General features: G+C 45.2%; 1 protein-coding gene across 1 annotated transcript in view; it reads right to left on the reverse strand.

Annotated features, from left to right (window-relative positions):
* Positions 1 to 8637: 8637 nt before the first annotated feature.
* PSMB2 (proteasome 20S subunit beta 2) overlaps positions 8638 to 20000 on the reverse strand; it is a 132323-nt gene continuing 120960 nt past the window's right edge. The window contains exon 6 of the mRNA XM_069622598.1: positions 8638 to 8840. Within this exon, the coding sequence (XP_069478699.1) occupies positions 8739 to 8840 (102 nt within the window). The 3' untranslated portion in view covers positions 8638 to 8738. The remainder of the gene's footprint in view (positions 8841 to 20000) is intronic.

Consider the following 20000-nt stretch of genomic DNA (forward strand, 5'->3'; position numbering starts at 1 on the left):
AGAATCTCCAGTTCCCTGCCTAATAACTGTGTGAAAGACGACAGTTGGTGCACAAATATACAAACTGCCTTACTTGACAAAATATCATCCCTACAAAAAAAATCTTGATAAAGAAAAACTGATTACATTAGATGTTTCTTCCGATTTTAAACCCTCTCCCTCCCAAAACAATATCTACCTCTTCGGCTTCAAACCAGTCTCAGAACCTGAGGCAATTAAGGCCTCAAACTGTCCAGATGCCAAGGGGACATCTGCCACGCCTCAGTCATCAAAGACTGTGCGGAAGCACTTGCACCATTAATTTCCTCCCTCATCAACTCTCCATTCTCTTCCAGTTCAGTCCCAGCTAACTTAATATATGGTTGGGTCCTACCTTTACAAATAACAAAAATAAAATAAAAATAACACGTTAGACCTGAACATTCCTACTACCTATCACAACCGTACCATTCTGGATAAAGCAGTGTACTTACAGATTCAATCACATTTGGAATCAAATGTCTGCACCAATCAGAGTTCCAGCCGGGACATGGCATGGAATCGGCACTTGTTGACTTAAAGTACCAAACGGATAAGTTCAAAGATGCCGGCAAGATGGCTCTCTGAGGTTTTCAATTTGGTTGATCACCAAATTCTCTGCGAACAACTCTCTTCAGCAGCCCACTCCTCCATAGAGGAAACTACCTGGAGCTCATCCTTCCTCTCCAACAGAACCATGAGAGTTTGTGTCCTCAGCCCAGCCAGCCCTGGTCACTTGCATAGTCCTTCAGGGCTCCTGTGTCTCACCTACCCTTTACAATGTCATCACAAAGCCACTCTTCAACCTTCAACTCTGAGGGTATCTCCTACACCAACTATGCAGACGAAGATATGCATTACTTACCGTAAAAGCATTTCTGATGCTTTTATCTGCTTAGATTCACATGCTGTGCATATAGTCCGACATCCAGTGGTAACCGCAGAGTATTGCATCTCGTCTTTTGAGAATCGAAAGGGGCCTTCAAAATGGGCGTGCCTTAACACTATCCCTACGTGACATATAATGTACCCAAGATCCCTCACGCATCAAGGTCCCTCCGATTGTATTCTTTCTGCTGTGAGGGAGCCTTATGACTATTGTGAGTGAGTACAGAAAAGAGAAAGTAGCAAGACGTCCATGTTCCTTCAATCCGAGCGGGGAGGAAGGGTGGGCACATGTGAATCTAAGCAGATACAATCAGAAATGCTTTTACGGTAAGTAATGCATGTTTTCTTATGTTTGTTAATCTCCTTAGAATCACATGCTGTGCATAGACTAGCGAGCAGTACCCGGAGTTGGAGGTGGGTTGTGAGAAGGAACAGTAGTGAAAAGATGTCTTAGTACTGCCTGTCCCACCTGAGAATTAGACCTAGAGTGAGTGTCTAGGCAATAGTGTTTCGTAAAGGTGTGTACAGAACTCCAGGTTGCCGCTTTGCAAATGGACTCAAGGGGAACATTTGCAATGAATGCTATGAAGCCCCGGTGCCTCGTGTAGAATGTGCACTAGGCTTGAAGGGCAGTTCTCACTTAGCAAGAGTGTAGCACAGTGTGATGCATTTGACAAATCACCTAGAGATAGTGGATTTGGAGACTGCATCTCCTTCTCTTCCTGCCGCTACTGAAACGAAAAACGGATGTCTTTTAGTGGTTGAGTCCTTTCCATGTAGAACATGACTGCTCTGCGTACATCAAGCGTGTGCAGGCTTCTTTCTCCCATGCTTGAAGGGTTTTGAAAGAACGTTGGTAGTTCTATTGATTGGTTCACATGGAACTTAAAAATGAACTTCGGCACAAACCTAGGGTGAGTGCGTAGAACCACCTCATCTTTGTAAACTGTTACAAAGGGATCTAGGACAGAGCGCTTGTAGTTCACTTACTCTCCTAATGGAGGTAACCGCTATTAAAAAAGCAGTCTTTTAGGCAAGTTCCTTAACACTCGCTCTGTGCATGGGCTCGAAGGGAGGTCCCATAAGTCTAGTCAACACCACTTTCAGGTCCCATCCAGGAGCCGGGTTAGAAAGGGGAGGGTGAATTCTTTTCACTCCCTCCATGAAAGCCTTAACTGGTATCTTCCACCACAAAACTTTCTGTTGTGATGTAGTGTAGGCTGAAAGCGCATCTAAGTGAACCTTTAGAGAGTTAAAGACCAGACCTGAGTCAAGTAAATGAGTTAGGTACAAAACAATGTGTGTGGGAGTTAATCGGGTTAATGCTCGAGTTGCACCAGATGACAAACCGTTTCCACTTACTGGAACAGCCATATTGAGTGTTCGGTGTTCTTGCCTCCCTGAGAATGTCCATACATCTCTGAGGGAGCTGAAGGTGCCCAAACTATGACTTCAGGAGCCAGGCCGCTAAGTTCAATGTCTGCAGGCATGGGTGAAGTGTCTCCCCTTTGTCTTGCGACATGTTGTACGGGCAAGGCAGTTTCACTGGAGGAGATAGGGACATCTCCATCAGATGAGCGAACGAGGGCTGGCGGGCCCACATGGGGGCCACCAGTATCATTGTGACTGGTTCCTTTTGCATCTTGTGCACTATCTTGTTGAGAAGGGGAGTTGGAGGGGGGGGGAGGGGGGAGGGTGGGGAGCGTAAACAAATTTCCCTGACCATGTTAACCATGAGTCCGTTTCCCTTGGAACGGTCCTGGGGGTACCTGGAGGCGTAATCTTGGCATTGAGCGTTCTCCAGACAAGTCGATCTCAGGGAAGCCCAATTCTGCGAAAATATTGGCGATGATGTCTCTGTGTAATCGCCATTCGTACTCCATGGGCAACAGGAAATCTCTGCTGAGTACGTCTGCTGGAAGATTGAGTTCCCCTGGAGCATGTTGTGATAACAGGAACATGTTGCCTTTGAGACAGTTTGGATAGCCCTGGAGAGTGAGTGCCCCTGTTTGTTCAGATAGTACATGGCCATGGTGCGTCTGTGAGGATCAGGACCGTCTTTCCTTGCAGTTGTGGCTGGAAAGCTTTTAGTGCTTTGAACACTGCCAACAGTTCCAACAGGTTTATGTTTTTGGATGCTATGTCTGACGACCAAACTCTGTGCGCTGTTTGTTGAAGCAGGTGAGTTCCCCACCCTGTGAGATGAGTCTGTAGTTAGAGTGGCTTCCAATGTGGGGGTGGTGAAGGATTTCCCCTTCAAGAGGTTGTCCCTCGACCACCAACGCAGCGAGAGAACGAGGGCTGGCAAGACATCCATTAGATTGTCCCATTGTCCGCTGGCCTGACACCACTGGCTGTTGAGCCATTCCTGCATTGGGCGCATGCGGAAGCGCCCGTGAGGAACAAAGTAAGTACATGACGCCATCATTCCTAACAGTCGCATAGCCTTGCGTACTATCACCTCTCGACTGGCTACATACTGAGTGATTTGAAACAGCATGTTTTGGACACTCTCGCTGGCGGAGAAGACGAGGCCGTCCTTTGCTCGAATTAGAGCCCCTAGGAACTGCTTGACCTGACTGGGGTCTAGGCTGGATATTTCTCGTTGAGAGAGAATCCCAGACTGAATAAAAGATCTATCGTCTTCTGGGTATTTGACAGACCGGTTTCGTAAGAGTCCCCTATTATGAGCCAGTCATTGAGGTAAGGATAGATCGGGATGGATTGCCTGCGCAGATGTGCTGTTGCCACCGCTAGTACCTTTGTAAATACCCTTGAAGCAGATGCTATGCCGAAGGGTAGTACCTTGAACTGATAATGCTTGTCTTGTATCATAAATACGATGTATTTTCTGTGCACTGGCAACATTGAAATATGAAAGTATGCATCTTTCGTGTCCAGTGTTGCCATGTAATCCCCCTGGGTAGCAGGGGAATTACTTCCTGCAGAGCGACCATCCAGAACTTTTGTGGTTTTACAAATTTGTTCGCTGGGCGCATATCTAATACAGGGCACATGGTTAGATCCTTTTTGGGTACAAGGAAGTACACTAAATAAATACCTTCTTTTACCTGTGACAGAGGTATGACTTCTATGGCTCCCTTTTCCTGTAGACTCGACTACCTGAAGAAGGATACGAAGATGGTCTGGTGTCAGTCGTCTTGCTCATGGAGGTCTGAATGTTGGGGACCAGTTGAACTCTATACAGAACCCGTGGGCCACGGTCTTTAGCACCCACTGGTCTGTAGTTATCCCCTCCCATGCCTGAAGGAACAATGTTAGCCGGCCACTGAACGGGGAGGCATGGGAGAGGACCCGAATCTTTGGGTCATTTTGAACCCGAGACCGGGGAGCGTCTGGGGGTAGAGTTCTGGCCCTTTCCTTTCCCACGACGCCGACTCCTCTGGGGATACAGGGCGGTGTAACCGCTGGTTCCCTGTGTAGAGGACCAATTGTTTCCCTAAGGTGTACTGTTGAGGGATGCGTTGGTCACGAAAAAGCCGTCTGGACCCAGATCCTCGTCTTGTAGAGGGTCTTTGTGTAATTTGGTCTAGCGTTTTCAGGTTGTCATGCTCCTTTTTTGCGGTCTGGAGGGCCTCGTTGACTGCTTTGCCAAACAGGTTGGATTCTTATTTATAAGTGATGCTTGCGTCTCTGGCTTGAACCCAGAGTTCCTTAACCACACGTGTCTCTTCAGGAGTGTGCCCTGAGCCAGAGATGGGCCAGCTGTTTCGGCAGAATCCAAAGTGTTTTTAAGTATGCTTTGGTTCACCTGTCTGCCCTCAGTCATTGTGGCCAGGAGACGAGTTCGTAGTGGTTTGGGAACCTCCTCTAGGCCTTCTTGTAGCATGGCCCACTGAGCATCCGCGTAGCTGGCCAATAAGGTGGTATTGTTGGCAATACGTGTTGAAAAAGCTGCTGCAGCCGTGACCCTCTTTCCAAGGGCGTAGTCCTTTACCTTCTTTATCAGGGGGTGCCTCGCCGGTTGACAGAAGGATCCCTGCCCTTTTTCTTGTAGTGGTCACCACCAGAGAGTGTGGGGTGGAGTGACCTCGGATATAAAGGGGGTCTGAAGTGGACAGAAGAGTTTTTCTATCCTCGGATTAACACCTCTTGTAAGGGCAGGAGGGAGACAGACAAATTAAATTAAGAGGAATAGCCTGGCTGGCCGGTGGCTTCTCTTTGAGGAGGTCCTCCACAAAGTCAGCTTCATCTGTGGCGATTTTGCGCAACATAACGTTAAACGTCAATTGATCATCCACTGGCGAAGGTTGTCTAGTGGGAGTAGTCTGGGGGAATCCAAACCCAGGGCATCAGGATCTGGTGAAGAATCTGGAGACTGCCATGACCCCCCCTCACCCCCAAGCCCTCTATGGGATCATGCATGCCCTCAGGATTAAAGAATAGATCCTCATCCTGAGTGTCTGCAGGAATGTCCTCAGTGAGGTCATAGGTGTATATATCCTCTTCCTGAGAAGGGTCAAAGTGTCTTGGGATATTTGCTACAGGGTCCAAAGGGCTCTCCTCCCATGGTCTTCTAGGCGTGGGTTGCTCTGAACGGGTAACACCTTTCCATACAATTTTCAAACTTCTCTCTAGTCCAAACAGAAGACCTAGAATGGTCTACAGGTGGAAAAGGATCTTGAAAACACTCTCCTGTCGTACAGCTGCGAGATTTTTGTCTCAATGTCGAAGTCATCCCTTCCTCGCCCTTCGAAAACTCCTCCTGGGGGACCGACAGAGGTGGGGCGTCCCTGTGACTTTCTTTCGGCTTAGGGGAGGGTTCTGGTACTCCCCTTAGGCTATCCTTGGGTCTCAATGAATCCTTGTCTTTTCCTTAGGCCTCGAAGAATCTCTTGACTGCCGTTTATGAGAATCGACGGAGAAAATACTTGCCATGCTTTCGGCGACGTCCTCCGTAGTCGGGAGGCGCATAGCCTAGGCCTGCGATTGTGAAGGAGCCTTTTTCGGCAGAGCCGGAATCCTGTCATCGCCAGACGCCTTCTTGTGATGTGTCTTGACAGTACCCGGGATATTAGAGATAGCGCCCTTTATTATTGATGGCCCGCTCGCTAGGCGTATATGCGGCTGGGGGGAGGGCTGCCGATCCGGACGATCGGCAGGTTCCACCAGAACTTCCGGTGCACCCGTTGGCGCCAAAGTCTTCTTCTACTTGGTTGAAGATTGTCTTGGGGTTGTGTGCTTAGTGCTCTGTAAATGTTTGTCTGTCGCCGGGGTGCATCTTCCCCATAGCCATGCCTGACGGGGCCGGGGACAGACTATGCGGAGCGGGAGCGCTACGTTGAAAGGTAAACGACCACCGGGTCGGGGTTCCGTTTGTCACTATTGCTATCGTCACATTCGGTGGCTGTAGCAGCGGGAGAAAAAAAAAACTCAGCCTTCGACATCCCGTAGGCCGCCCACCGATTGACTTTGCGCTCCTTTAATGTCTTAGGACGGAGGAACTTACACACTGCATAATCTAATTCATTGTGATCGAGGGGCAAAACCTAAATGGAGTCCTCTCCATAGCTGAGGATGGGTAGAGTGATGAAGACCAAAAGGGAAAGAGGAAGGAAAAGGAAAGGCATTCTCATATTGTACAGAAATGTCCACTCCGACCCCACTCTCCCTACTGTGTAGGCCGGCGGAAGGCCTTGGCCATGTGATCGGCAGCGCCGACTGGATCACCATACAAAGTTCTGAAGGTTCAGGTTTTCGGCAGAGATCTGGAACAGCCGTCAAAATAAGGAACGGATATAGGGTGATCTTAATTATTTTATGTAACTATTCGACCAAAGGTCGAAGGGACAATAGGCAATGTCTCTGATGAGCTCCGCATAAGGCGACCAGTATGCTAAGTGGAAAAAAACAATCTGAGGGACCTCGACGCGTGAGGGATCTTGGGGACAATACACGTCACGTAGGGAAAGTGTTACAGGCACGCCGATGTCGACGCCCCCTTTCGATTCTCGAAAGACAAGATGCAATATTCAGCGGTTACCACTGGATGTCGGACTATATGCCCAGCATGTGATTCTAAGCGGATTAACAAACCTCAGAAACCCAGATACTCTTACCTATCACTGGAGACTACACCACTGACACTTTAGGTGCCGCCTATCATACCATCCAGGCCTAGATGGCACATCGCTCACTTTGCCTCAATAAGACTGAGATGGTCCTGGTCAGCCTGCAACCCCAGTTACACAAACTTGACAGAGCCTACAAATCCTTTGTTATCCATGGCACCCCTATCTCAGTCTCTGAGGAAGTCAAAACCCTTGGGATCTACTTGGACTTCAATCTATCACTAACTAAATAAGTAAATGTGATCTCCTCAGCAGTCTACACTACATAGCTAATCAATGCTTGAAGGCACCTTCTTCTCCTCTTACAGCTGCATTACAATTGGAAGAGCACGAATAGGATCTAGACTTGACTTACAAATCCGTGGTTTGACCCGGTGAAGGTGTACCCCATTATACCATGGGGTGTCCCCTGCATCCTTTACAGGATTGTGGCAGCAAAAGCATTTTGCTGCAATATTTTGTATTCACTGCCATTTTTCCTGCGATTTTAAGACATGGAACTGCAAATCCTTATTTGTTGGCACCAGCAGACAGATCATCAATAAGTTACAAATCATTCAAAACAATGTGTTGAGAGCAGCCTTTATCATCCCAAAAAAAGATCACATCACATATCCGCAGCTCGAAGAAATGTGCACTGGTTGCCTACCCGTGAACGGATACTGTTCAAAACTCTTGCTATTAGTGCATTTCTAACACTGCCCCTAAATACTAGTCTTAAATGTTTAATGAATCTCAATCTACCAGAACAAACCGATCCACCTACATGCACCGTCGCACCACCCCGAGATTCAAACTTCAAAGATCTAGAAGTCTCAGCTGCCCGGTTATTGCAGCTAAGAATTGGAATGCCCTCCCTCCAGCTTTAAGATCAGAACACTTTCGTAAGCACCTTAAAACGTGGCTCTTTTCATAAGAGATCGCCAATATAGAGATAACCTCTAGTAAGACTGTCACTAAATGTCTGATAATTACTCCTGCAACAAGCCTTTATGCTGCCCCTTTTTCTGTAACCAGGGCCTTGATGCCTACGGGTTTTTGGGCGCTAAACAGATAAATGGTCGTGGATACCAAATATACATCTGCGAGCAAAAGGCCCCTACATCCCAAATTCGATGTTCATGAAGAAGCACCATGCCAGACTCCTCTTCATTAAGAAAAGTCCAACACCCAACTGTACCTATTATTGGTTTTGCCAGAGAAAGCAGATTGGAGAACACACTTAGGTTGGCCAGAGCACAGTGGTTAGGAAGTTAATAAAGTGGAGACACGAATGTATGCTTCAATGTTTCCATCCAAACATACTGGGTAAGAGAAACCTCTGAAATACTGAAAACAATGGAAGCAAAGTTTGTACAATGTTTGTTCAGTAAATGCACCCGAGAGGCATGAACTGAGGCACACAGACCACAGGAGCATCTAAAAGTCATAGCAGCGCTAAGATGATACATCCTGGAAATAAGTCATAAATGTTACGTCATTCAAGAGGGCGGCCTCACTACAAGGTTACATTTCACTTAAGCAAGCACCCCCCCTTCCCCCCCGCACCCAAGTTGTCCCTGAGAAAACATGGTGCGCAAAGTTTTCCTCCAGTTAGCAGGCAAGAAGATGACCACTAAATAAGAATCAGCAGCAGGACTGGCATTTCAATTTTTATTTTAATTCAAGCTTCTGTACAAGCCTCACTCCAATAACAGTAGAAAACAAGGAAAGGCATGAAAAGGGGCGTTAAGAGCAGGGCTACTCCTTCAGCAGGCTGATCTTTTCCAAGTCGTGGATTCCTTCTTTATCAATGATTCGGACGTTGAAGGATGGCAAATTCAAGATGAATCGCTTCTGAAGCTGAAATTTGAAGACAAGGTGAAAACAAATTAAAGCAACTTTCAAAAGCAACAGACAAAAACCAGTAAAGCAGAATCATCCATAGCAGCCAAATCATTGAACTTCATTCACTCTTGGGAAGAAATGTTCCTTTCGGGGTACAAGCTTCCCCATTAGTGTTCACTCAGCCCTGTACTCTATTGTGTGCTGCTGGGACACTCCTTGTGAGCAGGCCATGACCACATCTAGTGTTAGTCTTCGTCAGGAATAGTACAGCGATGTCTTTTCTTTTCTGCTCTAGAGTTAGATGTTAAGATGGTGGGGTGTGGGCAATAGTTGTTGAAGGAACTACATGATTTTGGGCTAGAGGATGACCTCTTGAATAAAAATGTAGGTACTTTATGGAAGTAAGAGTTGACAGTAGGCCCATAAACCAACAGAAGGCACTCAGACCTTTGCCCCTGATCTGAACAAAACACATGGCATCCATAGGTCCAGTTCTGCCTCCCTGTGCAGCACAATGCACTTTTAAAGGTGATAATAGGCTATGAGCACCTCTCTAATGAAGAATAAGGGGATTCCCATTTGGAGTATCATTAAGTGTCAAAATAGTTACACCAGTTACTTGTTTTGCCAGTAAAGAGAAAACTGCAGCGAGCACTGTATTAAATAAACATTATCCAAGTCTCAAAGCACAAATAGGCTACCTCAAATTTAAGGTTTTCAAACTTGCCTCCAAGCACTTCTAATATTTCCCTAGAAGTGAAAGCCATTGACAACTATATAGATCTGTAAGGAAGCTTTTTGAACTGGTTCAGATTCAGCATCCACTGCAGCGGCTCCCAGGTCTTGCTACTAAAGCGAATGCACAGCAATCACGAGGAGTCTCTTCAGGTTCTCCAGAAGAAATGTCAGTGAGCATCCACAGTATTGGTCTTCCACTGAATCCAAGCAATTATATGAACAATCTAGTCAAAAGCAATACAGAGGCCATTTTGGATTTAAGTGGGACTGAATTTCCTTAAAGTATTCGTAAATCATTTTGCCTAAAAAAAAAACAGAATATCATTCCCAATACCATGTAGGACACCCGGGATCAAGGACTCCAAGTACAGGCATGGTCAGTTTGCCATTTTATTTGGTGCATAATGTGCAAGTAAGGGTGAATTGAAATGCAACAGAACTCCCCACAAGAAACTAAATCATCATCAGGATGGTTTTCTCTGAAGAATGGTCTCTTCCACCAGGTGCAGGTATCCAGGCCTTCATGCCTCTGCAGTCGATGCCCGTCACTGGAGACTGCCCCCCCTCACTCGAGGTACAGGGCGACAGGGCTCTCACACCCTTGTCTTTGGTCCAGTCCAGATGCCGGCTTTTCAGAGTCTCGCAGAACTCCGCTAACTTTGGCTTCAGGACAAGCAGACGGAGTGTGCATTGTTCTTAGCCAGCAAAGAGAGCGGGAGAGGGATCCTTAGGTGGCCTGAGCATACCCTGGACTTCCTGCTCCTTAACCTTCCTGAACTGACCAACCTTCACTCCCATTTTGCATTGTCCACAAGGCCTTCTGGGGCCTAACTACCTTCAACTCTCTCTTCCTAAATATCTTCCTTCCCGAGCCCTTCGCTCATCCGTCTCCAACTCCCTCAGGGTCAGCCGCTTCTCGAAGTAACAAGCTGGGGGTAGATCTCTCTACGTACGCGGCAGGGGCCTCCCTCTGGAACAGCCTTCCTGCCTCCCTGAAACTTGAGAACCATCTCCGGTTCCGGAAGCACCTCAAAACCTTCCTCTTTGCTTCTGCTTTCTCTCTCCCTCTCTCCTGCTAATTCTTGGCTGAAACTGCACTGAATCTGCAACTGGGCCACTCAAACCGGCCCCAGTCCTGGGCCCAGCCACTCTCCACTTGCACTGCCTCCCTGGCAACCCCTGCACTGCGGGACTGTCTCTGTATCCCTACAGCCCCCCTCCCCTTCCCAACACTTGTCTGCACTTACCTTGCACTTGCCACCAGCTGGCCCTCTTACTTATTTATTTTATTCTACTTACCTTGTACTGCACTTCCCCCCCCCCTCACCTTCCCCTTGCACTTTCTCCCTTCCCCCTACCCCTGCACTTGCGCGATCTGAATGACACCTGGCCTAGTAGGATCGTTGTCTGTCTTCCCCTTGTTCCCCCCTCCCTGCCTCGTCGCGCCTTGTAACACTTGTGTATAGGCGCGTTACAAATGCCATATCATAACATATCATTTGTTCATCTTTAATGTCATCACCTCCTCCACTACCACCACCACGTCGTTCTGTACAATCTTGCCTCTTATGTTTTAACCTCTGTTGCTACTCCTACTTCGGACGTTACCACCAGCTTTACTATTAACACTTCCGGTTTGCTTTGCTCTCCTGATGGCCCCATCTTTTCACCCTCCCATCCTGAAGATATCACCTCCTGCACCTCCCACACCGCTCTCACCACCGCCCCCTGCTTCTCCACTGCTACCACCTCCCCAGCCTCTGCTTCTTGCACTGGTCCCCAGTCTTCTTCAGAGCGTACCTCCGGCACACCGCCAGACCCTCCTATCCTGAGTGAGATTCTTGGTGAGCGTCTGCACCGAGGATTCCGAACTGCTGCAAGGCCGGGGTTAGTGGGCATTTCCAGCCTTCCCTGGGTTCATTTGAGGCTGAGTGTACCAGCCTAAACCCCTCATCAAGCCGTGCGTCCATCCTGGATTTCGTGTGTGCCTGGAGGGGCTGGGACAGCTGGCTATGGAAGTAACAGATCAGTCTGTTGCCGTTGTGCTTTTTAGTACACTAGGGTTAGGGGTGTAGGTTTGGGCATTGGTGACCTTGATTACGTTATTCCGTGGGGTGTTCCTAGTTATGTGCCAAATTTCCAAGCAGAATTGTGTACATCGCAGGGTTGTGCAACAGTCTCCTCGTAGTGCGATTGGGGCCTTATCAACTTCCTCCTTGGAGGTCCTGATGGCAGGGTCGGAGACTTAAGCGTGTCTGCCTGGAGAATGGTCTTAGGTGGTTCGAGGATGACAGGCGACTGACACGCGAGTCAGACTGAATGTGTAGGACCCCCAGGTTGCTCTCCCTCAGCCAGTTGATCCACTGGCTCGAGGTGGCATCAGACCTCCTGAGTTAACCACCTGTCGGTCTGCAGAGATAGGCTGGAGACCTCATCACACCCTCTTCAGTGCCAATAGTGAAAGGAGGAGGCCAGTCAGTGGGCACTTTTGAAACCCACTATCATTCTATCAATTTCCTTAAAAAAAAAAAAAAAGAAAATGAACTGCCAATTTTATTCATATGAATTGATCCTGCAAAGATGCTGCAAGTTAATGAGCACACCCATTGCATTTTTTCGATTATTTCAGTAAGCCAATACTCAGGCGTGTAAGATTGAGGATGTGTGGGGAAACAAGACTGATCCCTGGATGTTAAAAGTTAAGATGGTGGGTCAAACCAGAAATCCCTATCCGAGAAACAATGGATAAAAGGGGGCTCTGCACGACACCATCGCAATTAACAGGTGCTAAAAATCTAGGAAAGAGTAGACTATACCCCAATCTTAATTAGCAACACCGGATATTCCAGCACAGTGCTTTCGGCACCGGCCATTTCCACACAGCACCGTGGGCGCAGGTCTCTTTAAGGCGCCCCCTGTTGGATGTGGTGCATTTTGTTGAAATATGTCACCTGAAGCACCGAAAAATGCAATGCTTCGGGTGACATTTAAGCAAACAATAGCAGCTCAGTGCATGGAGCTGTACTTTAACTGCATGCTCCCATCACAAATATGTTGCTGTGCCACGCAAACATGACATGTGGTACACTGCAACCTATTGGTGCATGGAAGGCTCACTTACAAGACAGCTCCGTGTACTGAGCAGCTTGTGGTACACTGCAACCTATTGGTGCATGGAAGGCTCACTTACAAGACAGCTCTGTGTACTGAGCAGCTTGTAGTACACTGCAACCTATTGGTGCATGGAAGGCTCACTTACAAGACAGCTCCGTGTACGGAGCAGCTTGTGCTTACCTAGATAGAATATTAATCAAAGCACTGCATTTTTCTGTGCTTATGTTGACACTATATTGAAGCAAACAAATATCCCGGCTCGCAGGACCTTAAAATGTTTTTATTTTATGTAGATTACAAACTTTTAAAATATTCAACATAATCAAAAAGGAATTGCAAAAGACAAACATTTTCAAACATTCATAAGCCTTCAAAATAATACAACAAAGATTCAGGTTTTTAACAAAAATCGTGTATTATATCGTTATCTTTCATAGTCCCCTATCAAGGAGCTCAGCTATATTTTTTATGAGCAAAAGTAAGTTTTGCTCAAAGATGGTCCGCCATAGTACTTTCCAGTTTCCCCAAGTAAAATGTTAGGGTGAAAATGTGTTTAAAAAGTCTGTTCCTTCTGAAATTACATTCCACCAATCTTTGCCATTTAAATGCGACCTCTTCAGAAATTCTGGTCCCAAGTAAGTTGTTCTTGGGTCTCTTAATTTTTTACAATATAGTACAAGGTGTTTTAACGTTTCTTTTTCTGTTTTACAAAATCTACAATCTTCATCTGAATCTTTGTCTTTCCTTCTTATATTCATAATTGGTTTGAAACAAATTCTTGAAATTTTGTATGATGTTTCTTTTATTGCATGGAAAATTTTGGAGATAAGTTTATTAACTGCCCGCGCTTCAGAAGCGTTTGACCATGCATCTATGGAGTGATCTTTGGTCTTGGTTTTCACAACAGTCTTGGGCCCATCATTTTTTTTTTTTTTACTGCGTTAGGATTTTGATTCAATAGCAGTTGGTCAGTTTGCAATTGTTTTAACGTGATCTCACCCACATACTCAAAATTGAAACATCAGAGTGGTTTTCATCGTTACGAAGAATTCGATATTGAGGAAGATCATCCGCTCCCAAAACGTTCCTATACACTGACAGCATGTTCCACATCACCTTTGCATTGATTGAAGTTAAACCGAGCTCATATTGAATACAAGCAGTGGGGGTCCCTCTGGGCAATGATAGTACTTTACCCCAGAATGTGTTTGAGCCAGGCCCATGTTTCAGCCGGACAGCCTAACATTGCTTCAGCACCAAAAATTAATGCTGGTATCACTTTTACTTTATAAAATTCAATAGTCGGTTTCAAGGTGAATTTCCCGTATTTCTTATTTAATACGACACCATGGGCTGCTAAAGCTTTACACTTCCGAAAGAAAGTCGCAACCATATTGTCATTAATACGGAAGTTTATCATCACTTCCAAGTACTGGATTTCCATCATGAGTTGGATGGGTTTATTTTCCAATTTCCAATAGAATTTTCGCCGATTGCTTGATCCGACTAGATTTTGAAGTATCAATATCTCGGTTTTCGTTGGCTTAATCACGAGACAGTTTGCATCTGTATACTCTTTTAGAGCCATCAATTTCCTCTGCAAACCAATCAGAGTAACATCCCTTAAGACGGTGTCATCAGCATATAGTATGCGACCAAGGCGATTTCCATTTATTTTCGGAGCAAATGATCTTGTTGTTTCGAAATGCTCCTTCTATAATCGGAAATAAATGCACTGAATAGAGTGGCCTCAAGAGGACACCTCTTGTTGTTCCGATGGCTGCTGAAAGTGTTCCTTGGAAGTCCAATCTAACTTTTATCGTCGTGCCAGAATGGAGTTCTTTAAATCGCAGCAAGCAGGCTACCTGGACACCCCCATTTGCTATGTTTTGTCCACAGAAGCTCACGTTCGATACTATCGAACGCGTGGGCCAAGTCTACGAAGGCTAAGTATACTTTGGATTTTTTCCTTATAGCCTCCATTTTTAGTGGATTGATCATCATTGGCTTTAGTCCGCATCCAACACCTTTCACAAAGCCAGTTTGGCGATCGTCGGCCACTCCTGCCACTTTTATCCAATCTGTCAGTTGTAATAACAGTTGGGTTGCAAAGATTTTTCTCACAACATCTAAAAAGGCGATAGGCCTGTAATTTTTTGGGTCTGTTCTTACTCCCTTTTCAGCACAGGCACAATTATTGCGCATTTCCACGAGTCCGTAATTCTTTTTTCCTCAATTATATTTTTGAATAGGGTGTAGCAGAACTCCGCCCACGCATCAGGATGTAATTTTAATGTCTGGTTTGTGAGGCCATCTGGCCCAGGAGCTCGAGACGAGCTCAACCTTTTGATGTTTTCAAGGATGTCTATCTTAGCAATGGAGATGTTCCAGGTTGAAGGAGTGTTTTGTTCACTATACTCACTGTCAGTGTTTTTAGCAAACAGATTCACAAAGTGCTCTATCCATGTTGCTTCCGTCACCATGTTAGTTTGAATTGCCTGTCGAGGGACTGCCAAGTTATCACTTCCCAAAACAGGCGGCTGTTTTTTGCGGATAAGATTGGCAACATTTTTTTCAACGTCATTTTGAACCATCATGTTTTTGTGCATTTGCATCCAATTTTTATAGCTTTTTTTGAGCTTTATTTTTGTGTTTCAAATAATCTTTAGCTGCGTTTTTTTGTAAACTTCTGATTTTTCGCAGTTCACGTTTTTTGCTGACTACTTCTCTGTCATACATGTGAATCTTCTTAAAATTGAGTTGTTTACTTTGGAAGTTTCAATATAGGCTTGCAATAGGGCAGGGTATTCCATTTGATCTATAGATTTTTATTTTTTCTCCCGTTAACAGATTTGTCATTGTTATCATCTGTTGCTCTTTCAGTCTTAGACAATTTCTACCCGGTGTACTGGATACATCGTTGTTCCATCTCAACTCATTTTTCGTCATTAGTCCTTGCAGGGCAATTCTTATCAGCTCAGGGTCACTGTATTGCATGTCAATTACATTTAGATCTTCAATATTTCCCAGCACATTTTCTGACATATAGAAGTAGTCGAGGATAGTTTTAGAGCTCTCATTTTGCCAAGTAGGTTTGGGGGGAGGGGATATCCCCTTTCAGGTTTACATTTAGCATTTTCATTCCTCGAACTTCCATCTCTTCTTCCCATGCTAAAAGCAACCGATTTTTCTTTTTGTCGGATTTTGTATTAGGTGGGGCGATCACATTTTGTACTTTTAAACATTCCATGTTGAGATCACCACAGAGTATAATCTTGGCTTTCTTCAAACTAAACAGTATTGTGTCTATTAAATCTCCTATGACGTCAAGATACACCCATTCATCCTAGGAGTTATGCTGCCAACATAAATTAATTATATGAACTTTTGCATTGTTTTTCGCTTTCTCGTTCGTTATTTCAACTGTCGCATATTGGATGTTTCGTAGCCTTCCACCAAGGGCTGATTAAGAAGCCAAGTTTCTTGGAGGCAAATAATGTGTAATGTTTCAGTGCCTCCAAGACTGTTAAACAGGTGCATGAAGCCTCTTGCGTTCCATTTCCCTATCCTTAAAACCGGTAATATCGTTCTCATCTGGCATTATTTGTTTTGTTGATGAGCTGGCAATCCGGTTCCAACAAGTCTTGTCATTTTTCTCCCGTCTATTATCGATGATATGATCATCCTCTTTATAGGCAAATGTGATTTTAATTTTTTTAGGTTCAGATCTGGCTTCGGCACAGGGGGGCACATCATAATCTTCGTCTGAGCTTTTAGTCACTCTTTCAAAATTGACTTTGTTTTGCAACTTAATTCCTTTGTGAATTAATCACTTTTGATCTTTTTGGTTGTTGATTTCCCAGGGTCTTTGTTTTTATATATGGGGAATCACCCCATGGTTCAGTTATTCCAAATCCCAACGCTTCAAAGTCATACGTGTGTTCTACAATAACGTCTCTGAAGGCTCTGTGTAGAAGTACACGATCAGTTATTGCGTCGTGTATGAATTCAACTGTTTTTATAATTTGTTATCGAGCGTAGCTGTGGGAGATGGTTCAAAAGTTTCAACACGTTGTACCTATTTAGAATTAACCATCATTTGATGGAAAGTTTCTTTCTAATAAAAGGCAGAAGTTTGAAGTTATATCCTCCTGTTTCTTTGTCAACGGCTTATGTTTGTCAAATGGCACTCTTATACTCTCTCCAATCTTCCCTTGCTTTATCATCCCATGTTATGACTTTCTTTCGGCAGTTTTTTCACCCAATGCTTCGCCATCTCTCTGCTCTCTGTTGCCAGATTTTGCTTCTTGAAGTTTATCATGCAGGAAGTCGGAATTCGACAGATGACTGCTGCCCATCTTTCGTCAAGTGTCGAGCATTTTTTTTTTGGGACTTGTTATTTCCTCTGGCTCTTGGAATTGAATGCTCTGTATTATTTCCTTCTCAGGTGTAACCTCGATAGTGCAGGTTCTTGACTAGCTAATTTTTCCATTTTGTATTGTCCTTGGGTCACCGTTACTGTGCCAGCCTAGCTTCAGGTTTTCCTCCTTCGTCTAATGTTACGCCACTAATATTGGACTCATAAGTGGACAGATTTGCCAGTTCCTCTATCATAGGATCATCCTCAGTTTCCATTATGATCACTTGCTTTTTCCCCCATTTATCTGTGGATTCTCCGCTTCTTCAATAACGGCTACTGTTTCTTTCACCTGATGACTTTGGATTAACTTACTCAGTGCAGGTTGAATCATTACATTTATTATTAGAAATGTGCACACATTTTTAGAGTTTGATTTGTTCTTGTTAGGCAGGTTTTTCGTTTTCTTTGTTTCATAGGCAGTTTATCTTTTGCTCCTCCTTTGATCATACTTTCTCGTTTATTTTTGTCAAAGACTGCGAATGTTTCATTTTTTTCCGGCGTTCGCTCAGAGTTAGTTTCTGTATTTGATGTCAAAGGTCCTATAAGGCCATCAGCGTTTGCCGAGGTCGATGGATGGCTAACTTCGGCCTCGTCCTCGATATATTCCATAACTTTGCTCTTAATTCTCGATGACTTCCTTACAGGTACAGCGTCCGTCTGGTTCTCATTTGGAGTCTCCACAGAGTCTAATATGACAATAATGGTCGATGGTGAGGACTCAATTGCAATTTCGGGGTTTATTTGTTGTTCCCCTGTAGCTAGAGAGCTCGGACCGTTCCCTCAACCATTTGTTCATTATTGCCCACATTTCCAACTCTTGATCCATCGAGACGTGCAACATCAACTGAGGACCGCAGTAGCGGATTTTCCTCATTAAGCGTTTGCTGTTTTTGTTAGAATAATCAATGCTTCTCGTGCCACCTCGGCTAAGAGTCGTTTTATCTTCTGCGCTGTTCTTCAGTTGGTCCTTTATTTGCGCAACGAAGACATCATTGTTCCTCTGGTTATTAGCAGTGAGAATTTTCACTTCCTGTTGTAAATGCTCCAGGTTTGATAATTTTGCATTTACTAATAATTGAATTTATTAAATTTAGGTAATTTGGTCTTCGAGGCTCTTGTTTAAATGCTCAGTTTTATCGTTGGTGCCACAGTTATTGTCAATGCTGAGATTATATTCGGTCTAAGCTGATTTATCACTTGTTCTACTAATTCATAGAAATCTGCTTGAGGGTCAATCAAACATTACCAGCTGCCTTGTTTTCTCATGTAATTTTGTTGTCGCACTTTTGAAAAACCTCTTGCGGTTCTGGGTGCGCCTGAATCAGAAGAGCTATCACCACTTGTTTCGGTAGAATCAGATATAGGACGTCTCCTCTCAGTATTCACACATTTTCTTTCATACTTAGCTTTTATGTGTGTTGTATTTTGTATCTTTTGTACCAAGGTACTGCGCCTTTTTTCTGTTCTGTGAACAGGCTATTTTCATTGGGATAGTACTAGACACAATCAGTCAGTTTATTTGGGTGGTAAAAATTCTGAGATACACAAACTGAAAGGAGCGCTGAAGATCGGAGTACCACTTATGAAAGTATTTACTTCTTTCAAGTTCAATGGAGCCTTTGTAATTGTCGTTTTCATCAATTGAATTGTCGTTTTGTTACACTGACAACGGGAGGGTCAGTTTTGCATTTATATTTTTAAGATCTTCAATTAGCTTGTCAGCTAGAAATAGCGAATTTCGCCGTTCATTGTGTGGGTCACTCGTTTCCTCCCTACGCCCAATCGTTCACTGTCATGAAATGTTAAGTCATTTGCTGCTATAAAAACGTCCTCATCAAGAATTTTCCTGACCATCTGTTAGTGACTCCGGTTTTGCATTGGTAATTACATCACTGTACGGACATTCTTCCACCTCAAAGTTGCGTTGATCATGATATTTGATGATTTTGTGGGTCTTTTATATCAGTTGAAGCACACGCCACACAAGTACTCTAAGAGAAGAGGGGGGGCGGGGGGGAGTGCAGTTAAGGAGCCTGTGAATTGTGCACCTGTAAGCTGATCAGTATCAACATTGCTGTGAAAACTTGTGTTTAGATTGCGTTTATGCAGCTCCGTCTGAATACTGGCGTCCCAGACGAACTTTATGGTGTTTGCATAGGACGCATGTGAGCCCCTGGACAACACAGCCTGTGCACCACCATCTCCTCCCTCCAGGAGATGGGGCGCGTCAGCTGTCACACCACAAACTTCTAGTTCGCAGCCCGAACGACGGGCCACGCATGCGCTGCAGCACCCAACAGCAGCTCCTCCCCCACACAAGCAGCAGACACCTGCTGCACCCACAACCCCGAGGACAGACACCCAAACACGGCTCAGACACGGTAAGAGCAGAGGGGGGGTCGGAGCAGCCAGGGTTGGCTTTGACAGCCCCAGGTGCACTGCTCTGGACAAGTCAAAAGGCGTGACCTTCGCCAAGGCAGACATTGTGGCAGAGGAGGAGGAGGAGGAGGAGAGGGGGGGGGTATACTCAGATGTCCACAGTGAGGACATGGGAATGGGGGGAATCGATCAAAGTTATTAACCCCCCTCAGATCACATACCGTATGGTCCATTGAAGTCGAACAGCATATTTGTCCATCACCCACGGGTGCAGATTGCATACGCTGTAATCCCACACATGGCAAGGGAGTCCGTGATTACAGACGGAGCGCTAAATGAGTGGTAGGGTCCATCTTCAACCACCCACAACCGCACACTCCCAAACACTCTGCGATGCTCCGCGTGAGTAGGGGGCTTTTATCAATATGCTCCTCCTCTTCTCAAATGGAACTGTTAGAGGTACTCCACTCCTCAGCAATTCAACAGAGTACCAGCCACACAGAACACTCCCAAACACTCCATTA

The sequence above is a fragment of the Ambystoma mexicanum genome, chromosome 11, assembly GCF_040938575.1.
Source record: "Ambystoma mexicanum isolate Mex_15411 chromosome 11, UKY_AmexF1_1, whole genome shotgun sequence".
In the NCBI taxonomy this organism is placed as follows: Eukaryota; Metazoa; Chordata; class Amphibia; order Caudata; family Ambystomatidae; genus Ambystoma; species Ambystoma mexicanum.